Source organism: Lissotriton helveticus, chromosome 3_1 (genome assembly GCF_964261635.1).
Source record: "Lissotriton helveticus chromosome 3_1, aLisHel1.1, whole genome shotgun sequence".
Taxonomy (NCBI): Eukaryota; Metazoa; Chordata; class Amphibia; order Caudata; family Salamandridae; genus Lissotriton; species Lissotriton helveticus.
The window spans coordinates 186,461,235-186,479,680 of record NC_136061.1 but is presented as its reverse complement, the minus strand read 5'-3'; the positions used below and the strand labels follow the sequence as shown (position 1 = coordinate 186,479,680).

The 18,446-nt window shown below is 46.5% G+C and overlaps 1 protein-coding gene across 2 annotated transcripts in view; it reads right to left on the bottom strand.

The window, feature by feature from the left end:
• MLXIPL (MLX interacting protein like) overlaps nt 1-18,446 on the bottom strand; it is an 883,858-nt gene that overhangs the window by 21,250 nt on the left and 844,162 nt on the right. For both annotated transcript variants that reach the window (XM_078679572.1, XM_078679571.1), the window contains 3 exons: nt 7,311-7,438; nt 6,932-7,055; nt 533-662 (listed from right to left, as the gene is read on the bottom strand). In XM_078679572.1, coding sequence (XP_078535698.1) covers nt 533-662; nt 6,932-7,055; nt 7,311-7,438 — 382 coding nt within the window. The remainder of the gene's footprint in view (nt 1-532; nt 663-6,931; nt 7,056-7,310; nt 7,439-18,446) is intronic.

The following is an 18,446-nucleotide window of genomic DNA, read 5'->3' as shown; positions in this document are numbered from 1 at the left end:
ATACACATATTTCAGTACTGATTTTCGTTAAGTTTTCATGCTCTAAGAATCAGTGAATTGAATTAGTGCATGCACTGGCGGATTCCTCGCCCTGTGTGTAAGAGGATGATGGGGAGACAGAGGGGGCCTGAGTCTCATAGACAAATCAGATCGGAAAAGCAGGCCTAAAAATTATATCAATTTTTTTGTTACATACAAACCTGCAATGGGTAAAGAGGTCATTCTATACCCAAGCACCTTTTATCGACTTCTGCACCCAACTTCTGTTTTCAGAGCGCGAGTCTACCTGCCTTTTTTGTTTTCAGGTTGTCAGCCTCTGGGGTTCTTATGTTAAGTGCACTGTGAAGTTAATAACTATAAAAAAGGTTCAGTGAGTGAGATAGGCCAGAAGTTGATATTATTGCTTTGGACTCTGAAATATTCTGGCTATCAAAAATGACAAGAAGATCCACAAAGCATATTATAATATGTGATATTAATTCACTGCCCCAGTTCCCATCTGGCACCCTTCTTCCTACACATATGTACGTACTGGGTCGCAGAGAAGGCAGTGAGCAGTGTTGGCTCAGCCACGACATGGATGTCTGCCTCAGGTCCTCGATGCTGGCAGTGGACACCATCCCGTTGAACGATTCAAACAGTGGCCGAATGATGATGCTGAACTAAGGGAGGTGAAGCAGTTAAGGAAAAAACAAAGTGCACAGATCATATATAGTCTCATTAGCCTGAAAGCAAAATCCTCAGATTTAAGATGCATCCCTAAATTTAACAGGTAGCTCTTTGCATCCACTCGGCTGGGTTCACATCTGAGATGTTCTCTATTCCAGTGAGGAGAAAGGAGTAAGACCAGGCAACAGTGCATAATTGAATTTTTGGTGGACAGAGTATTCTCCGTCTGCCAGGCCAAGGGTACTCCGCCCGCCAAATTTAAAAATGACAGTCAAGCTGGCAGTTATTTCAGTAGAATTGGCAGGTACCGCCGTCACAGTGGTTCCTGTCAATGCATTTTTACGTTCGATGCACGGCTCCGTCAACATAATGGAGCCATAAGTCAAACTTCTTTTTTTTAAATAAAAAATAAATATATCTCAAAGCAGAATTTTCTTAGAAAAAAGAAAATAAATGCTCCAGCGATAGCTCGCAGCCCGGTGGCAGAGGGCTCGCGCGCATCTGCTGGAGCGCTGATATTTTATTTTAAAACTCTGGTCTCTTATGCTGAATGCGAGCAATTTTACTCTTATTTCTTGACTCACCTGTCCTGCTGACTACAAGCAGTGACTACGCTTTTAACCTTTCCTCAGTGGCCCTGCTGACTGCTAGCCGCCACACTCACCTTCACAGTCTGCCTGAAGCCAGTAATCCGCCGTGGGCTGACCGCTTAACGGCGACCCCGGCGACTGCGGGCGCCATCTTGGGTTGGGTTGTCGGCCTGCTCCATCCTAGCCACACCCCCCTAGTCACACTGCTACTTAGGACCCTCCTCCCCTCCACTCCAGCGATAGCTCGCAGCCCGGTGGCAGAGGGCTCGCGCGCATCTGCTGGAGCGCTGATATTTTATTTTAAAACTCTGGTCACTTATGCTGAATGCGAGCAATTTTACTCTTATTTCTTGCCTCACCTGTCCTGCTGACTACAAGCAGTGACTACGCTTTTAACCTTTCCTCAGTGGCCCTGCTGACTGCTAGCCGCCACACTCACCTTCACAGTCTGCCTGAAGCCAGTAATCCGCCGTGGGCTGACCGCTTAACGGCGACCCCGGCGACTGCGGGCGCCATCTTGGGTTGGGTTGTCGGCCTGCTCCATCCTAGCCACACCCCCCTAGTCACACTGCTACTTAAACGACCACTATGCGTCAGCGCAGCGGACGAGCGCAGCGGGCGCGTCGTAGGCGCGCCGGAGTCGCGCCAGAGTCAAGCCCGTCTGCGCCCGTCCGCGGCTGGTCGGGGCCCGGGACCGGCCACTATGCCCATGCACCCATCATGTACTCTCCCACGACCATTCTCCCCCTCTGGCACCCCCCCCCCTTACAGTGCGAGAGCGCATTGTCTCTCTTGACTTATGTAATTCTTCTGCTGCACCCTTACGGCCTAGCGAGTTATTGCAACAGCCGTTCGACGTTTCCTCATCCCGTACCCACCTGTTACCTAAGCACGGTCCCGTGTCCCCTCGCACTCTGGGTACCCCCCTGCCTACCACCACAGCGATCCTCCTTAACACTAGGTCTGCGGTCGGGCACCATCTCGAGCTATTCCATCTGCTTGACTCCCGCCAGCCAGACCTATTATTCCTTACGGAAACATGGTTTAGGGATGACTCCCTTCCGAGCCTCTTGTCCATGCTCCCCTCCACTTATTCTGCCATCAGAATGGATCGCCCTGGGGGAAAAACTGGGGGAGGCGTTGCTCTGATCACCCGTACAGATTTCCACTTCCAGACACTACATTCCCTTCCTATTCCCGCCGTGGACTGTCTAGTAGTCCGTTCCTCCTCTTTTGGGGTTCCTCTGACTTGTGTGCTCATCTACCGGCCGCCTCAACCCACCCCTGATTTTCTTTCCTCTATTGAGGACCTCCTGGTCACTCTAGTAGTGAACAACTCTGCTATTCTGGTGCTTGGGGACCTGAACTACTGGCCGAACGACCCAGCTGAAGATCTTAGATCCAAGGAGTTCACGGCCCTGCTCACCAGTCTTAATTTTCTTCCCCAACTCAGTATGCCTACCCATACCAAAGGCCATCAATTAGATCAAATCTGGACCCTTAATATCCCCATCGACCCCCCCACCATCTCGCCCTGCTCCTGGTCAGACCACTCTCTTATTTCTTTTGCAGTAGCCCTCGGACGGCCGCCTAAACCCCCCCCGCCTAGAAACATCTGGGCCAGAAAGTGGGATAAGGCTGACCTCCCCGCGATCTGCTCCTTCCTCTCAGCTTCCAGCCCCGAGCTCGGTGGCCTACCCCTCTCCACTCAGCTCACAGCCATTAACACCTGGCTGTCAAACGCGTGCAACACTACTCTCCCCCTTAAGAGAGTGGCCATCAAGCGTGCCCATGCGGCCAACAGATGGTTTACCCCTTCCCTTAGAGCTAAAAAACTTGCGACACGCAGAGCCGAACGAGCGTGGCGGCGCTCCTACTGCCCCTTTCTTAAAACAAGCTACTGCTCGGTACTCAACGAATATAAAAGGGATATACTAAAAGCTAAAGCTGAGTACTTTTCCGGCAGGATCCTGGCAGCAGAAAACCAATCCAAAGAAATATTCGCCACAGTTCATGAGCTCGCTGCCTCTGACAGGGCGACTCCTAAAATCCCTCCATCCCAAACCCTCTGTAACTCCCTTAATTCCTTCTTTATCGAGAAGGTAGCTCTCATTAAGGCCAACATCCCTTCATCACTCCCGGTACCACCTGCTGTTCAATCCCCCTCCTCTGTCTTACCCCTTACCCAGTTCCCCCTTTTGACACGAGATACTCTCCTCCCCATATTGGCCCAGGTAAAATCGGGCTCCCCCAGGACATTGGTCCTGCATTTGCCCTGAAAGAGTTTTTCTCCAATTGTTGCTCCCCCCCACTCACTTTAATTAATCATTCCCTCACAACTGGCACTGTCCCCCACGCTCATAAATCGGCAGTCATCATTCCGATCTTGAAAAAGGCAGGCACTGATCCTTCCCTGCCTGCTAACTACCGTCCCATCTCCCTCCTCCCCTATCTGGCCAAGGTCTCAGAGGCCCATGTCACCAGGACTCTGAGTTCCTTTGTGGAATCGACTGGCCGCCTCTCTCCCCGCCAGGCGGGCTTTCGCCCGCTGCACTCTAACGAGAAGGTAGTTGTGTCGGTGATGGACAAACTGAGGGAAGGCATTGACACCGGCCGCCCCCAGGCCCTGGTCCTGTTAGATCTGTCCGCCGCATTCGACACGGTGGACCATGGTATTCTGTTGACCCGTGTCGAGGCGGCGGGCATCGAGGGCATGGCCCTGACCTGGCTCCGATCTTTTCTAACAGACAGAGAGCAGGCCGTCCACCTAGCCAACTTTGCTGCTCCACCCCGGAGAGTGACCTGTGGTGTTCCCCAGGGTTCTTCCTTGTCTCCTTTATTGTTTAATTTATACATCTCACCCCTCATTTTTTCTTTACAGCAGATGGAGGTCTCGGTGTTCAACTACGCCGACGACCTCCAACTTATCTTTAACCTTTCCTGCTCCCCCACCTCTGCCCTGAACTTCCAAAGGGTCATGCTTTTTATTCAAGGATGGATGAACTGCAACCACCTTAAATTAAACCCCGACAAGACCGAATTGGTCTTGACGGGTGGTGGCTGCAGTCCCTGGTCCCCCGCTTTTTGGCCCCTCTCCCTTGGCCCCCCTCCCCTCCCAGTTCCCAAAGTTAAAACCCTGGGCATCTTCATCAATCCCCAGCTCACTCTTCACGCACAGATAAACTCAGTGGTGTCGGCTTGCTTCTTTTCCCTCCGCACCATCCGTAAGGTCGCCCGATTCTTTTCTGTCGCCGCACTCAAGCTCATCCTCATGGCCATGGTGCAATCGCGCCTTGACTATGGGAATGTGATCTACAACGGCGCTCCGGCCTACCTGATCCGCCGGCTTCAACTGATACAAAATCAGGCGGCCCGCCTGATTTATGATCTCTCTAAATCCAACCATGTGACCCCTCTGTTGCAGTCTTTGCATTGGTTACCGGTGAGGGAGAGGGCCCTATTTAAACTGGGCTGCATCACGTATCAGGCTAGGGCTGGGACTGCCCCTGCTTTCCTTTGTGAAGCCATCTTACCCTACCTCCCGACCAGAGAGCTCCGCTCCACTCACCACGCTCTCTTGTCAGTCCCCCATTTTAGGAAGCAGAAGTCCGGGGGGGCCAGATTCGCGGTGCTGGCCCCATCGTTTTGGAACTCGCTCCCTCTTGCACTTAGGACCTCATCGTCCTATCTGGAATTCCGTAAACTACTCAAGACGTTTTTGTTTTCCAGATCCGTAGCACCCTAGTTTCTTGTCTTGGCCTCCACCGATACACTGCTATCCAGCGCCATGAAACCGTCCCGGTAAAAGCGCGCTTAAGAAATATTTTAAAATTCAAAATTCAAATTCCCCTCACCGTGGGAGTTCTCGCTCATGCCAGGAGAGGCACTGAGCACTTTTCACTGCCCTTACAATTAGAGTTTTTCTGGCAGTGACGGGTAGTGAAAACTGACCTGCATATCCACCCATCTAAATTAGGTAGGCAGACTTATAGGGTAGTCTCTGATGGCCCTTACTCCATCAGGCCACTCGAGGGCTGCAACTATGGCACAGACTAAGTAGCCGCGGCTGTGGTTACACCAATGGTCCGATAGCCATTAACTCAGGCGGGCAGACCATTATCTTGGCACTAAGGATACTCTGTCGCCGTTGCAATGGAATTTCTTTACTGCTAAAATATGAGTCAAGCCCTACATTTCTTTCACTTAAGAGAAGTAAACCAGATGTACATAGATCATTTCCTGCAGTCAGTGATGTACAGTGCCCCGAGGCTCGATTTGCGCCAAGGGCTGCAGGTGGACCAGCACTTGATTTTGAAGACTGGATTTTTTTTAATCATCAGACTTTGACCTTGAGGAAACGAGACAAAGGCAGAAAAAGTCAAAAGGCCTAAGAGGAAAGATAGATAAACAGTGACAAAAGGTAGAAAGCAGGGATGTGAAAAAAAACCTGCATGAGTGAGAGACACATGTAGGAAGTGTCTATTGATGGAAGAAAAAGGCATGAGGTGCAATCAACACTAGTCAGCCTTGACATTCAGTAACTCCCGCATGAGGAGTTACTAAGAAACACTTTGAACTCCTGCACTTATTTATCATTATCATCATTTTTTTTTAATAAGCACTGATTGGCGGTAGCGAGAAGGGCTAGAAAGGAATCATTGACACAAAGGATATATTGACTAACATTGTTGAAAAAGTTTTTGTATGGAGTTTTGTTGTGAATAAATGAATCTACTACAAACTGCCATTTATGCAATGCTTGCATAAAGCTCCACGTATCATGCCATGCCTAAAGAGCTTTGTGCAGGATAGATGAGGCTACAAACATTGCACTTTAAAGTTTACTGCAGGGAGGCTGATGATCTGGACTGAAAACAAAAAAGGGGGAGGGGCTGAGTGTTAGTAGTCTATAGCTAAGTGCAAAATGAGAAGCAGAGGTGGGCAACATTTTAATTTTGCTTGCAATACTTTGGGGAGAATCAAGAGCTTACATGCAAGTAGTAGTAAAAGTAGTAAAAGTGGAAGTTCCTTAAGATTTCACAAGCAAAATCTATTTTGTGTTTTCCTTTGTTCTCACAGTAATGTTTACAATCTACACTATGTTCGCGAAGTTAAGAAAAACAATTCACAAATTCTTCAAGATTTTACACGCCAATTCAGAAGGCAGCACTAACGCCAGGTGCAGAGGATGTTGCCAAATGTTAGTGTGAGTTATATCTGTGTGTATGACATTAAGAAACATCCCTTCTGCAATTCTTTAAAGAATAAAAATGTAGGGTAAGATATTAGCCAATGCCCTTGGCGCATGTCTGATTTTAATAATGTCTCAAATTGTCCGCACTGATTTTGATACAGCAATTTTTAGCCAATTTAATAAATTAGATAGATCAAACAAATAGCTGAATGTTCCAGGTCGAGTCAGAAGGCAGCAAGTGTGGGAGTAAAGAATAAAAAGATGGGAGGGAGAAAGATAACGCGTACAGAAGTCTGGGAAGGAAACACTCTGGGCCTTCTTTAAAGAGGGGTTGATCATGTCAAGAAAGACAGACAGGAAATGGTCATGTAAGGTGGCAGCTTGAGGTCTGCCCAGGCCAGAGTTTCTGAAATTAAAGTCCACCTTAGCCTCGAAAAGACTAGCTTTAGAGGGAAGGCAGACAGTCTCCAAAGGATACCAGCCAGAACTTCCAGTTCTGCAATGTCCGTGACTGGATATACTCGTCAAACATCTGGCGCATCTGGTCGAATCGCTGGCGAGTGATAGGGACCCCAGTATCAGGAAGCTGTTGCTGACAACGGCTGGAGGGAACAAAACAAAGGCTGGTGACAATGATCCACGCCATCATCTTACCATCTTATTTAACTCCTCTCTGGCCTCCATCCCATCCACTCACACATCATCCCTCGCTCGCTGCCCAGCGTCATCCTTAAACCTCATGTTTCTCCACTACACTCACCAAGGTCTCCAGTTCTCTGGCTCAAAGTATGCTAGCCATCTTTGCTAAGCTCTGTAGCCCCCTCCAGCAGCCCTTCTCACCACCCCAGTCCTCTTACTTGATGGTCGCGTTCAGGCTGTCGATCTCCTCGCGCAGCCGCTGCACCTCTTCCTGCACATAGGCCCGTTCCTGCTGCAGTTTACAGATGTAGTCTGCGGTCTTCTGCAGAGTGGTCGCCTTGCTGACCTGGAGGACAAGAGCAGAGTGGAGTGAAGTGGGCCAAGGACACTCTAGTGCTTCTGTTACGTACACTTGTGTTTATGGCGCTTCACATGTATTCACAGGGACTCTTGGTCATTTACAATGGGAATATCTCACCTGCCTGCATGACCTGCACAGTCATTCTAAAGGCTTCTAAGTATCACCACAGTTGTCCTGGTGTGCTCACCATTCTCACTGAGCTTCCTCTGCACTGGATATTTAAATGTATGCGATGTATTCTGAAAGATTGAATGGGCTTGCACCAGGGTTGGACGGGGGGCACAATTAGTCCCAGGCAGCCAAAAAAATGTGGACCAGATTCGCAGATCACAGCCTTTTGCAATAAAATGCTTGGTTACGGACATGGAGCTAAGTGTTGCCAAACATTTGCAGTAATGAAAGTATTATAAGGCTTATAGAGCCAGCAGCTAAATTGGAAATTAACATTTCAGTGGAAAAAAAATATACGTTAGAAGCTCAGAATTATTAACAATACTATAAAGTTATGTTTAATTGCTTTTCAGTCTATAAGTTTTCTGTGGATGTTCTGATTAATGTCCGCGGGGAAACAGGAAATGGCACAGACCTGGACTGCCTTTTACACTCACCCTGGGCTGTTAGATATTTATTTTTTACAGTACTTAAGAGATGCCCTCCAATGCTCAGAGACTGGTGAAAGGTGTATCCGTATTTTTTGTTTTATGCTATCATCACGTTTAAGTTCCAATAAAGGGAATGATGCTACTGTGTAAATGCAAAAAAAATACATAAATAGTGTCACTTTCCTCAAATGCATACAGATTTATATAGCATAAAATTGGCCCAGAGGCATTGGAGAGCTTTACATGAGCACCAGATAACATTTGACGGTTCAGTTATAATGTTTTGGCTCGTGTGGAATAAGTGATTTGCCCAGAATCACAGGATGCTGAGCTGACACAGGGGCTCAAACCAGGTTTCCTAGTTTTAAAGTCAGCTACGGCCACAATCTCTCCCTGTTGACTGCAATAATTGATTTATGCCAGCACAGGAGAACAGCAGAGACTAATTTATCTCTGCCTGTTCCATGTAGGGGAGGGAGACAAACGTAACTGAAGAGGCCCCATGCTGGCCCTCACCAACCACCCACCACCCACCATCCGCTCTAGTCCTTCTCCTGCCCCCGGCCCTTGCAAAGCCAGTGCTAATGGCTTCCCATCAGCAGATCCTTGAGGCCGCTGGTACACCTGGGGGAAGCCAAAGGGCAGACAAAACTCATGCTGTGCCAGCCGGAGCAGCCCATTGTCATCCTGCCTCTGACAATGCGGCAGCCTGACCTCAATGGGTATCAGGTCAGGCTAATTATCTATATGCAATGGCTTTAACTACAGCCTGTGACATTATGCCCTTGTGGTGGAGACTGAGAAGGACACCAAAAATCCAGCCCACCAATGGACCTCAACCACAGGCCCACATTAACAATCTGAGGCTGGCTTGAACGCTATCCTCCAGTGTGCCCTTTACCACCCCTTCTCAAACTGTCTTCAATGGTCTGCAATGTATGGCCAATCCAGGAGTCCCTCAACCCATCAAGGATCTCCCAGAACAATGTTTGCATTTCAGACTTATCTTGACTCATCTATCCACCTCCCTCCCTACCCACCGAGCCCTTCCCCCTTTGGATTAAGCCTTCTGCAACAGCCATTGCCCACCCCGAACAAGGGTCAGTAACTTTGCCAGATCTCGGTCTGTTTCTGATTTGGAAGGCCAACAATGGTAGGAATTAGAAATCAAATATGATCTGAACTGATCTCCCTTTCTGACCTAATAAACTTTGCTGATAAATGTAGTAATGTACTCGCTGTTCACTCTCTAGACCTGTGATACTCGGAGTATGACCTTGAGAACGAATGTGGCCCTACTGACCCCTGTTCAACAGCAGAACTGGGCTGCTGTTTACTCGACTCAGCACTACCATAAACAAGCATTGGCATAGCCAATAGGTCTCGCTTTTGGGACCTTATAAGTATTTAGTTATGCAGCACAATATCCTTGGTGCAACAACATCAACTGTTGCATGGCTAAACACTTATAAGGTCCCAAGTCAGAGTCTTAATCATCTGAAACTTAACCCAGGCAAGACAGAATTGATCTTGCCTGGGAAAAGTGAATTAAGTTGGAGTCCATGCTTCTGGCCATCTAGCATGGGGGCTCCACCTATGAGATCGTCCTCGGGTAAAAGCTTGGGAGTTACACTTAGTGAGGATCTTTCTTTGAAAAGACAAGTTGGTACTGTAGTGTCTGCCAGCTTCTTTCAACTTAAGAAAATAAGGAAAATAGACCACTTTCTTACGCAGGCCGCTCTTATTCAGGTTACCATTGCCCTTGTCCTGTCCCGACTGGATTTCTCAAATAGTCTTTACTTGGGACTTCCAGCGGGCGTTCAAAAAAGACTCCAGTTGGTCCAGAATCAAGCCGCAAGACTTATTCTCGGACTAACAAAGTGGCAATCCATTAGATCTGGTCTGAAACAATTGCACTGGTTACCTGTAGCACAGCGAATCACATTTAAAACTGGGTGTATTATTTTTAAAACCTTACAAAATACAGCCCCGAAGTTTATAAAAGACCTTGTTTCTAGATATAATCCATCATTAAATCTTCGCTCTGCTCAAAAAGCTTTACTGGTTGTTCCATCCTTTAAAAAGAAACGTCTTGGTGGCTGCTGCTTTGACCATCTTGCAGCCACCTTCTGGAATTCGCTTCCATTGCATTTGAAAACGAGTGGAGATCTTCTCAGTTTCAGACACTCTCTCAAAACCTGGCTGTTCATCCAGGCCTACTGTTGAGCTGTATTTTATTTCTTGTGTTGTGTTCCCTCCGATAGCGCCATGAAGCCCCTGGGCGTACGAGCGCTTAACAAATAAATATTAACATAACATAACATAACATATTAACATAACAAAGGCGAGACCTTTGGCTAAGCAATAGGTCTCGCATTCGCGAGAGTTTAAGCTATTGGCTTTGTAAATGACTATGCCTTTTATTTATCTGTTTTAAAAACCAACACATAGATAAAAGACATTATGATTTACAATTCCAATAGCTCAAACTCTCGCAAATGCGTGACCTAATGCATTGCAAATGCTTGTTTTTCTCTGTCAGTCATTTCCCCCTGAACCATAAGACGTCAGTGTATTGGCCTATCTGCTGTAATCTGTACTCAGACTGGATTGAAAATAGAGACAAGCCATCCTCGTGATAAGGGACATGCAGAGATAACCTTAGGGGCTAACTGAGTACAAACATAGCGAGCGCCTCTATCGCTAGCACGTCCTCCTCTATATAACTTCTAAGAGATGTGTGCCAAGAAAAGAGCTCCTCTCTGGCCACAAGTACATGCAACTCCCAAATAGGACTACAAGAAAAGCAGAACCTCACCAACCAAGCACTCCCCACACTGCAGCGGTCTACCTTTCCAAAGATGCACTTTGGTGCTTTGTCATGGGATATGCAGTAGTAAATAGGGACCCAAATACAAAACAGTGCAACACTACTGAATTGCTATCATTTAATGCCTAAAACTAACAATTGAATTGAAAGTAGTTTAGAGATTATTATCCTCCACAGTGCATTGTCTTCTGTCTCTTGTCCATTGTACTACCCTCTCATGCCAGGCCCACTGCAGTCTGCTTTACAGTGCTACCCTCATAGCGTACTCCTGTGGGCGCCTGAGGAGCTGGTTCTGGACAGAAGTGTCCTGTTGTCAGATATATGCAGTGCTGTGATGCGTGCACCTACTTCTATTTGGTAGCTTTGGGCCGATTATAGGTGTTTTTAATAAAAGGAATAAAAAAACTGTGAGGGTAAAGCTGGGCTCCCTGGAGGATGTGAGGACGGGGTGGGAAAGGGTGACAAGTCATTACCCTTAGAGGTGAGAGGGACAGTGAAAATAGAGTGCGGGGGTGGGCCTAGGTTATCAGTCTGCACTCAGTAGCTGTGTGGGGGGAGGGCGCAGCTCAGTGGAGGAGGAAGGACAGGTAGGATGCAGGGAGAGAGAATTGATGTTGTTGGAGACTGCAGGACAGCAAGGTGCAGGGTAGAGAAGCAATCACGCAGAGGGCGGGGACTATCTGCGAAAGTCAGCGCTCTGTACAGTGGGGAGTGCGCGGCAGATAGGGGTGTGGCATCATGGCAGAGTGCGCTATGTGCATCAAAGGTGGCGGGGCCTCCCCAAGTCAGGCCTCGTCGCCGTGCAGCACTAACTCCCGTTCAAACACTAGATGGAAACTGCTGATCCCTCCTTTCTTCTGCACAGGAAATGTTTTGCTGGCGGACACTTCCTGGTCTTATCGTCAGCGGAGTATGTATGTTTAGGTCATTCGGTGATACCACTAGTTCTGTATACTGCAAGCACGCATACACACATCTATTCAAATACTGAGACCGATGACAAATAAACGCACTTTTGGAGACAGACACCCACACCTGCTCGTACCGACCAACATAGTTACAGGCAGCCAGGGTGAACGTCATAGAGGACTGCAGTCTTGCATTTGCTAAACAAGCATAACACAAGCGGGATCTCCCAACATGCGAGACTGCTGAAGCAGCGCGTGAAAGGCGCACCGCCCACTCGAACCTACCGCCACCACTTCCACCGCGCACCTCTAATCACAAAGCAGACGTGCCTCGTAATAACGCAAAGGTGTTCGACTGGCTTTTATTTGCCGATCACGTGACTCGCTGGTAAGGAATCCTGATAACGTAACATTATATGCTTGGAAATATCCTCCGGCCTTATTTGCAGCTACGGACAAAATGTGCCTGGTGTAAATGTTTTAAACAATTTTATTATTTTTTATATTTATCCCCCTAAAATTGGAAACCCAATTGTGAATTCTTGAAACACAAGCCCAATATTAACTGTCTACAATAAAGAACAACCTCCATCTCCGAGGACGGCACAAACGGAAAAAAAAAAACCGGGGCGGAAACAGGATACTGAATCCCGCCCCTCCAGGACTCCCTGACCTGCCTCATGGTTGCCAAGGCAATATTTCTAAAAATATTGTCGTGCTACCGTAAGGCAGGTCATGAAGTCCTCGAGAGGCGGTATCCAGAGCAGACAAATCTGCTAAACAGGAGCTTTTTCAAATGGCAGGCCTCCGTTTCGAGAGGCCTGCCAATGGAAAAAAGGGGCGTGGCTTTACGCCATACTGAAATCCCCTTCTCACAATATCTCTTTGGCTGCAGCAGCGCATGCGCTGCAACGCAGGCTTCGACCTAAAAAGGTGTTAAATAAGCAGGCAAGCATTTATTTAATGGTTCATTGAAGTTAAAGGAAGTAAATAGAGTGTCCTGCACTGCTTGCTTTAGAAATACCTTCCTTTTTAAAGACATCTTTCAGGAAATGTGTAAAACTATGATAAAGTCTCTTCAAATAAAAAAAAAAATTATTTCATTTAACATGTAAAACTTTTTCACTTTGCGACATCAGATTATATCTGCATTGAGAAGTCTTTTTAGGTCTCGTGACCTTAAATGCGCGCAAGCGCATTGAGGAACGAGAATTCAAGTGCTCAAAATGCTCATGAAACCACCAGCTTTTTGCTGGCGTTTTCATGCAGTTCATGTGAACCACGTGTTCAAACATGAACGCGCATCAGCCTCCCTCCATTTGCCGCACAGCACATCAAAGGGCTTTGCCCAGCGTGCGCTCTGCGGCTTCTCGGCTTCTCCTCCCCTAACTTCCTTGCATTTCTCCTCCCCCCTCCCCAGCCAGCTTCCCCCAGGCCGTGTTCCCTCATCCCTTGCACCCCCTCCAATGATCGCACGTCACGACCAGAAGATTTGTTTTTTTAGAACAACCTCGTACAGCTCCTGCCTTGACTTTTCTTGCTCCGTCTCTTCTCCAGTGTCTTCCTTCTCGTCCATGTCTCCCTGGTCTTATCTGCCTTTTTTTTTTTACCTCTACTTGTAATTGCACACGTCACTTTTTCCTCTTGTTTTTGCTTCCGTTCCCCTTGCTCCTTCGGTCCCATATGTATGTCGTCCCTTTCTTCCTTCATCCCTTCCATTGTTTGTTGCTTTGTCTCTTACTTCCGCCCATACTCGCTTCCTCTCCCCCTTTCTTTCATCCCTTCCCTCTAGCTATCGTCCTTCCACCCCTCCTTCCTGGCCTGTCCCCTGCCTCTGTCATAAATGTTTTTTTGTTTTTTTCCTTTCCCTCCTCGTGCCTCTTTTTCGGACTTTGTCTCTTTCCCTCTCTCTGGTGCGGGGCTTCTCGAGCCACAGGGGTGCCAAAGGGTCCCCAGAACACGTCACATAGAGAGATGTACGTCACTTCAATCCCCAGAACGAGAGATACATCCGAATGAGACTCGTCTCAGTAAAAAACATAAAGTGCACTAAATGGCCCAGTAATGACGTTTTGGAAAGAATCGAAAGCCCATAAACAGGTCTATTTGTACCATAATTGAAATGCCCTCCATATAAAGCAGTAAACCGGCACATTTCCACCCATTTAGACGGTGAGAGGAATAAGTAATGCTTCACAGGGGACGCTGGAAAGGGAACTGGGGGACACTTTAGGTGACATGTGGGGGGGGGGGCGTGGGCAGAAGAATGACCGTGCAGAACTAAATGCCAGAACACGCAGGATAATCAGGAAAATGGTGAAATACTGGATCAGTCCTCATGTTCTATCACTTGACTGAGCGTTAAAGGTGCTTGTGGGGGACGTGCTCTAAACAAGCATTTGCAATGCAATAGGTCTCGTTTTAACGCAAATTTAAGCTATAGGCCTTGTAAATGACAAAGCCTTTTATTTATGTTCCAAAAACCAGAACGCAAAAATAAAGGGCATTATCATTTACAATGCTAATAGTTCAGACTCGCGTTATTGCGAGACCTATTGCATTTCCAATGCTTGTTTTAAAGTGATACTTTTTAAATATGAATTTAGAAACACTGATTTCCCCCCTAACCCTCACCCTCACAAGAATGGTAATAGTAAAGTAGGAGGCAGGTCAGTTGTTATGTGCACTCTTTGGGGGCCCTGGGTTTCTATTATACATGAAAATCATTATAATTTATAAATTCAAATGCACGTGAAGGTTTTGTACAGCGCACATCCTGAAGTCATTCATATATTTTTAGGTCCTTAATATGTGATAATTTAAAAAAAAGCGGGAAAGTGAAATAAAACAATTACCTCGGATTAAACATTTGTTTGAGTAGGGAAGCAAGGATTAATTCCAGGTTTTTCGTTTCACCTTGTGCAATTTAACTACTAGATAAATATATGCTTCACTTCCCCTGCAGCCACCTTCAACCCCCTGCCCCGCAAAACCCACCCTGAATCAATGCGGTCACATCACAGACCAACGTTTGTGGCCCCCAGGAAAAAGTTTGTGAGTACCCAAGCTTAGACCTTTGTCCTAGACCTTCATAGAGCGTTACTCCTTCGGCTTCAAGAGTCAACAAGCATTTACAATGCAATGGTTTCGCCTTTGGAAAAGTTAGAGCTATTGGCATTGTAAATGACAAAATTTGTATTAATGTGTTGGTTTTGAAAACAGATAAATAAATGGCATTGTCATTTACATTGCCATTAGCTTAATCTCTGCAGTCACTAGCACTCCATAGCACTCCCTAGTCACTCTGCACTCCCTAGCCCTCCCAAGTGAGTGGTGGATCACAATGGTGTGGCAAGTCCGGGGATTGATGAAGCAGTAGTATATTCCAATTAGGGTAGAACCAGTACTATCAGCCATCAGATAGAGTAAGTCATGGTGGCTTAAATCCCCAAAATTAATTCATTATAGTTCTCTAGTCCACCTTAGTGTAGATAGTTTTTTAACTTTAGCTCCTGACGAATGGCCTCTAGACTTGTAAAATTGAAAAGAAACATGTTGACCAACCACAAGGAGGAGGGTCACACCTAAGGCATTAACTTACCATTGCGCCTTTCCTCTTTATTTTAATCAGGGTAGGAGACCCCACAATTAAAGTTATTTTTGCTGGTACTCCCAACCCTGTTTTAACTCACATAAACATCACACACCACTTATTCATCTACACTCACTAAATCTCTCACCCCCACTGCACCAAACAGCTATTTGTAAAAAGATCTCCGCCAAAGTGCACCTCATCGGGAGCCGTCAGGCATTGCAGCGCCAGCCAGATGACGAGCAGCTCGATGATGAAGCATGACACCCAACTGGGTGTGTGAGGGCATTACATTCCAAAGAAATGGATTCCCATCTCTTTGACTCTATAGCCTACTGTCCTTTGTATATTGCTAAATTCTAGATCATTCAGGAACAGCACAACTTTAATTTTCATACAGCGTTTATGCCACAATTAACCAGCCACCCCTGACAATGTGTGTAGTTATCTGTAATTAATATATGAAGAGGTCTTTGACCACACATTTGAGTGGGGTGGTAATATTGAAAAAGATAAAGTTTACTTTATGGAAACTCCCAGCAATTTTCTGTAAGCTCTTTCCCATCATCCGCTATGTGCTATACAGTGGACAAGACTGTAAACAGCTACAAAAGTTTTAAAATCATGAGAACTTAGCAACCAGTATCAAAATGGCAAACATGCATCATACACACCCTGTCCCCATACCTGCTCATATGAATGCCTTTGCCAACTTCCTTCTTGAAGGAGCAAGCTTGCATGAGTTTTAGCTGAAGGCTCAGTGACAGCAGGACAATATTCATTATGACAAGAAACTTATGAACAAAAAGTAATGATGTTATTCCAAAGAAAACTTTATACTCTTCTTACATCTGGGATCTTTCCAACTGATGACTTTATTTGTAGAGTTCACAGCAACTGAGAATGAATGAAAAAGGGAGGAGGAGCTAGAATTATTTGGTAGTACACGACTTAGCGAAATTGGGCCAAGCTTAGAATGATGCAGTGAGCAAGTCTTAAGAGCCAAGTATCAGAAGAACGAAAGTAGGACAGAGCCAAGTATCAAAAGAATGCACATAGGAAAACCTGCAAAGCCACCCAGCATGCATCTCTTACAGGTACACGCCCGGGAAATGCAATCAACGCCTCCTTGGCCCTGTTTGAGTGTGCTTAGATAATGGATGGATATTCAGTCCCATGCAAAGTGTAGCAATGGCTGATACACAGGGCCACTGGGAAAAACAAGTGATTAGGTCAAACACTGGAAGTCTCTGTTTTCCTGCACTACTACTTGTGGTGAAGGTCTGCATTGACTGACCGGGTCATCACCTCCGTCTCAACTGTCACCTGCACAGTGCTAGAGCTGCACTCAAATACATGGATGGGGATTGGTTAGGAGTTAGACCTTACTAAGTTTACTCTTGGTGCAAGTCCAGCATCCAGAGTCACTGCAGCAAACTGAGGCTTCTTCCCCAGGCCCACGTCCAATGAGGCAGACGTTCTCAACCTCTTGGCGCAAAAGGCCTGCAGCATGACTGCCAGAAGGAGAGCCTGTATGAGCAACTTGGAACTTTAACTCCAGAGGGGCATCGATGCTTAACCTGACTGTGCCATGTAGTTTAAAGAGCCAAATCGTTTTTGCCCTTAAAAGGCTCTCATTTCCTGGATGCACACCTCGAATTTCTTGACCTTAACTGGAGTGACTCAAAGTCGGTGTCAGGTCATCGAGGAAAGGGGGTTGCGTGACCCTTCCATTTTGCCATGGTTACTTGACCTGCTTGGATTGGGTGGGTGACGGTTGCCTCCACAAAGAAGCATCCCGGGAGCCACAGACAGACCGAGACCCTCTAAACATCTCCTATTATTCTTAATGCTGAAAAACAATGTCTCCTGGTGATTCGGGCACCATTATCCTTCACGCAAACCAGATCGTCCTGGAGGACCCTGGTATTAAAAGTTTCACTTGAAGTGAAGGCTTGCCCGGGGTGACCATTCACATGAGAATCCCCGGGCAAGCCTTCACTTATGTTGGTCATCTACTGCAAATGGTTGATGGCACAATATGCAAGGGTAAAAAAAAACAGACTGGTGTCACATAAGCTACTCGAGCTGAAGGAAGGCTATGGACGGAGGAAAAACGAAAAACAAATCCAATATTGAAAATTGTACGGATGGTATTGGTTGTGAAAAAAAAAATTGTACGGATGGCCTCTGCCCCACCCACATAAGAAGAGGACGACAGAATAAGGTATCAATCAACACCATTTGACAGCGTATCGTATGATGTATTACTTCATGGATGATGGATACCCACAACTTGAGAATGAGAAAAAAGAAAGTAAGAGAAAAGTGCATAATGAAGCTGAGGGCTGTTTAATAGATAGCCGTCTTCACTATCCGACTCTACAGAGTTTATAAAAAGTACAAAAACTGTAAAACAAAATGTGTTGCATTCTGGTGTCATGCCAAACTGTTATTACTGGAATCACTTGGCACTATCGTCCCGCTGTGAATAAGATTCAGAAACTACAGAGCCACATTTACAACATTAACAAATCTAAAAATGTACAAAGGTTTCAAATCTGGATAACGTGTGTGGTGTGAGATGATGAGAATGAATAGCTTTCGTCCAGGGCTGTTTCCCGTTTTCTGTCTATGGAAAATAAACCCACTTGATAAATGTGAGCGTTAAAGGTTTCAACAAAGTGGCGTCAAGAATAGATTTTGGATGGTGGGCAGTCCTGTGGGGCTCTTCCGTGGATAAACCAACAAGCAACAGAGAGTGAAAAGGGAGGGGTGGGGGGGGGGGGGGCGGCGGGAACGGGCACACGGGGAGGGGGGCGGAACGGAGACCTATTGCATTGTAAATACTTGTTAGCTCCTGCTTACAGCATGAAAAAGTCTGGTTATTAAAAGCTGCTACCAAGAACTCCCTTCGTATTTCCGAAGCAACGGTTGCCATAAAATTATATTCACACTCCAACTACTTTAATTACCCCTCTAATGGCTGTATGGAATTCCCCTGAAGGTTAATCTCAACCGTATTTACAACTTCCATGGTTTCGACATTCAATACCAGAGA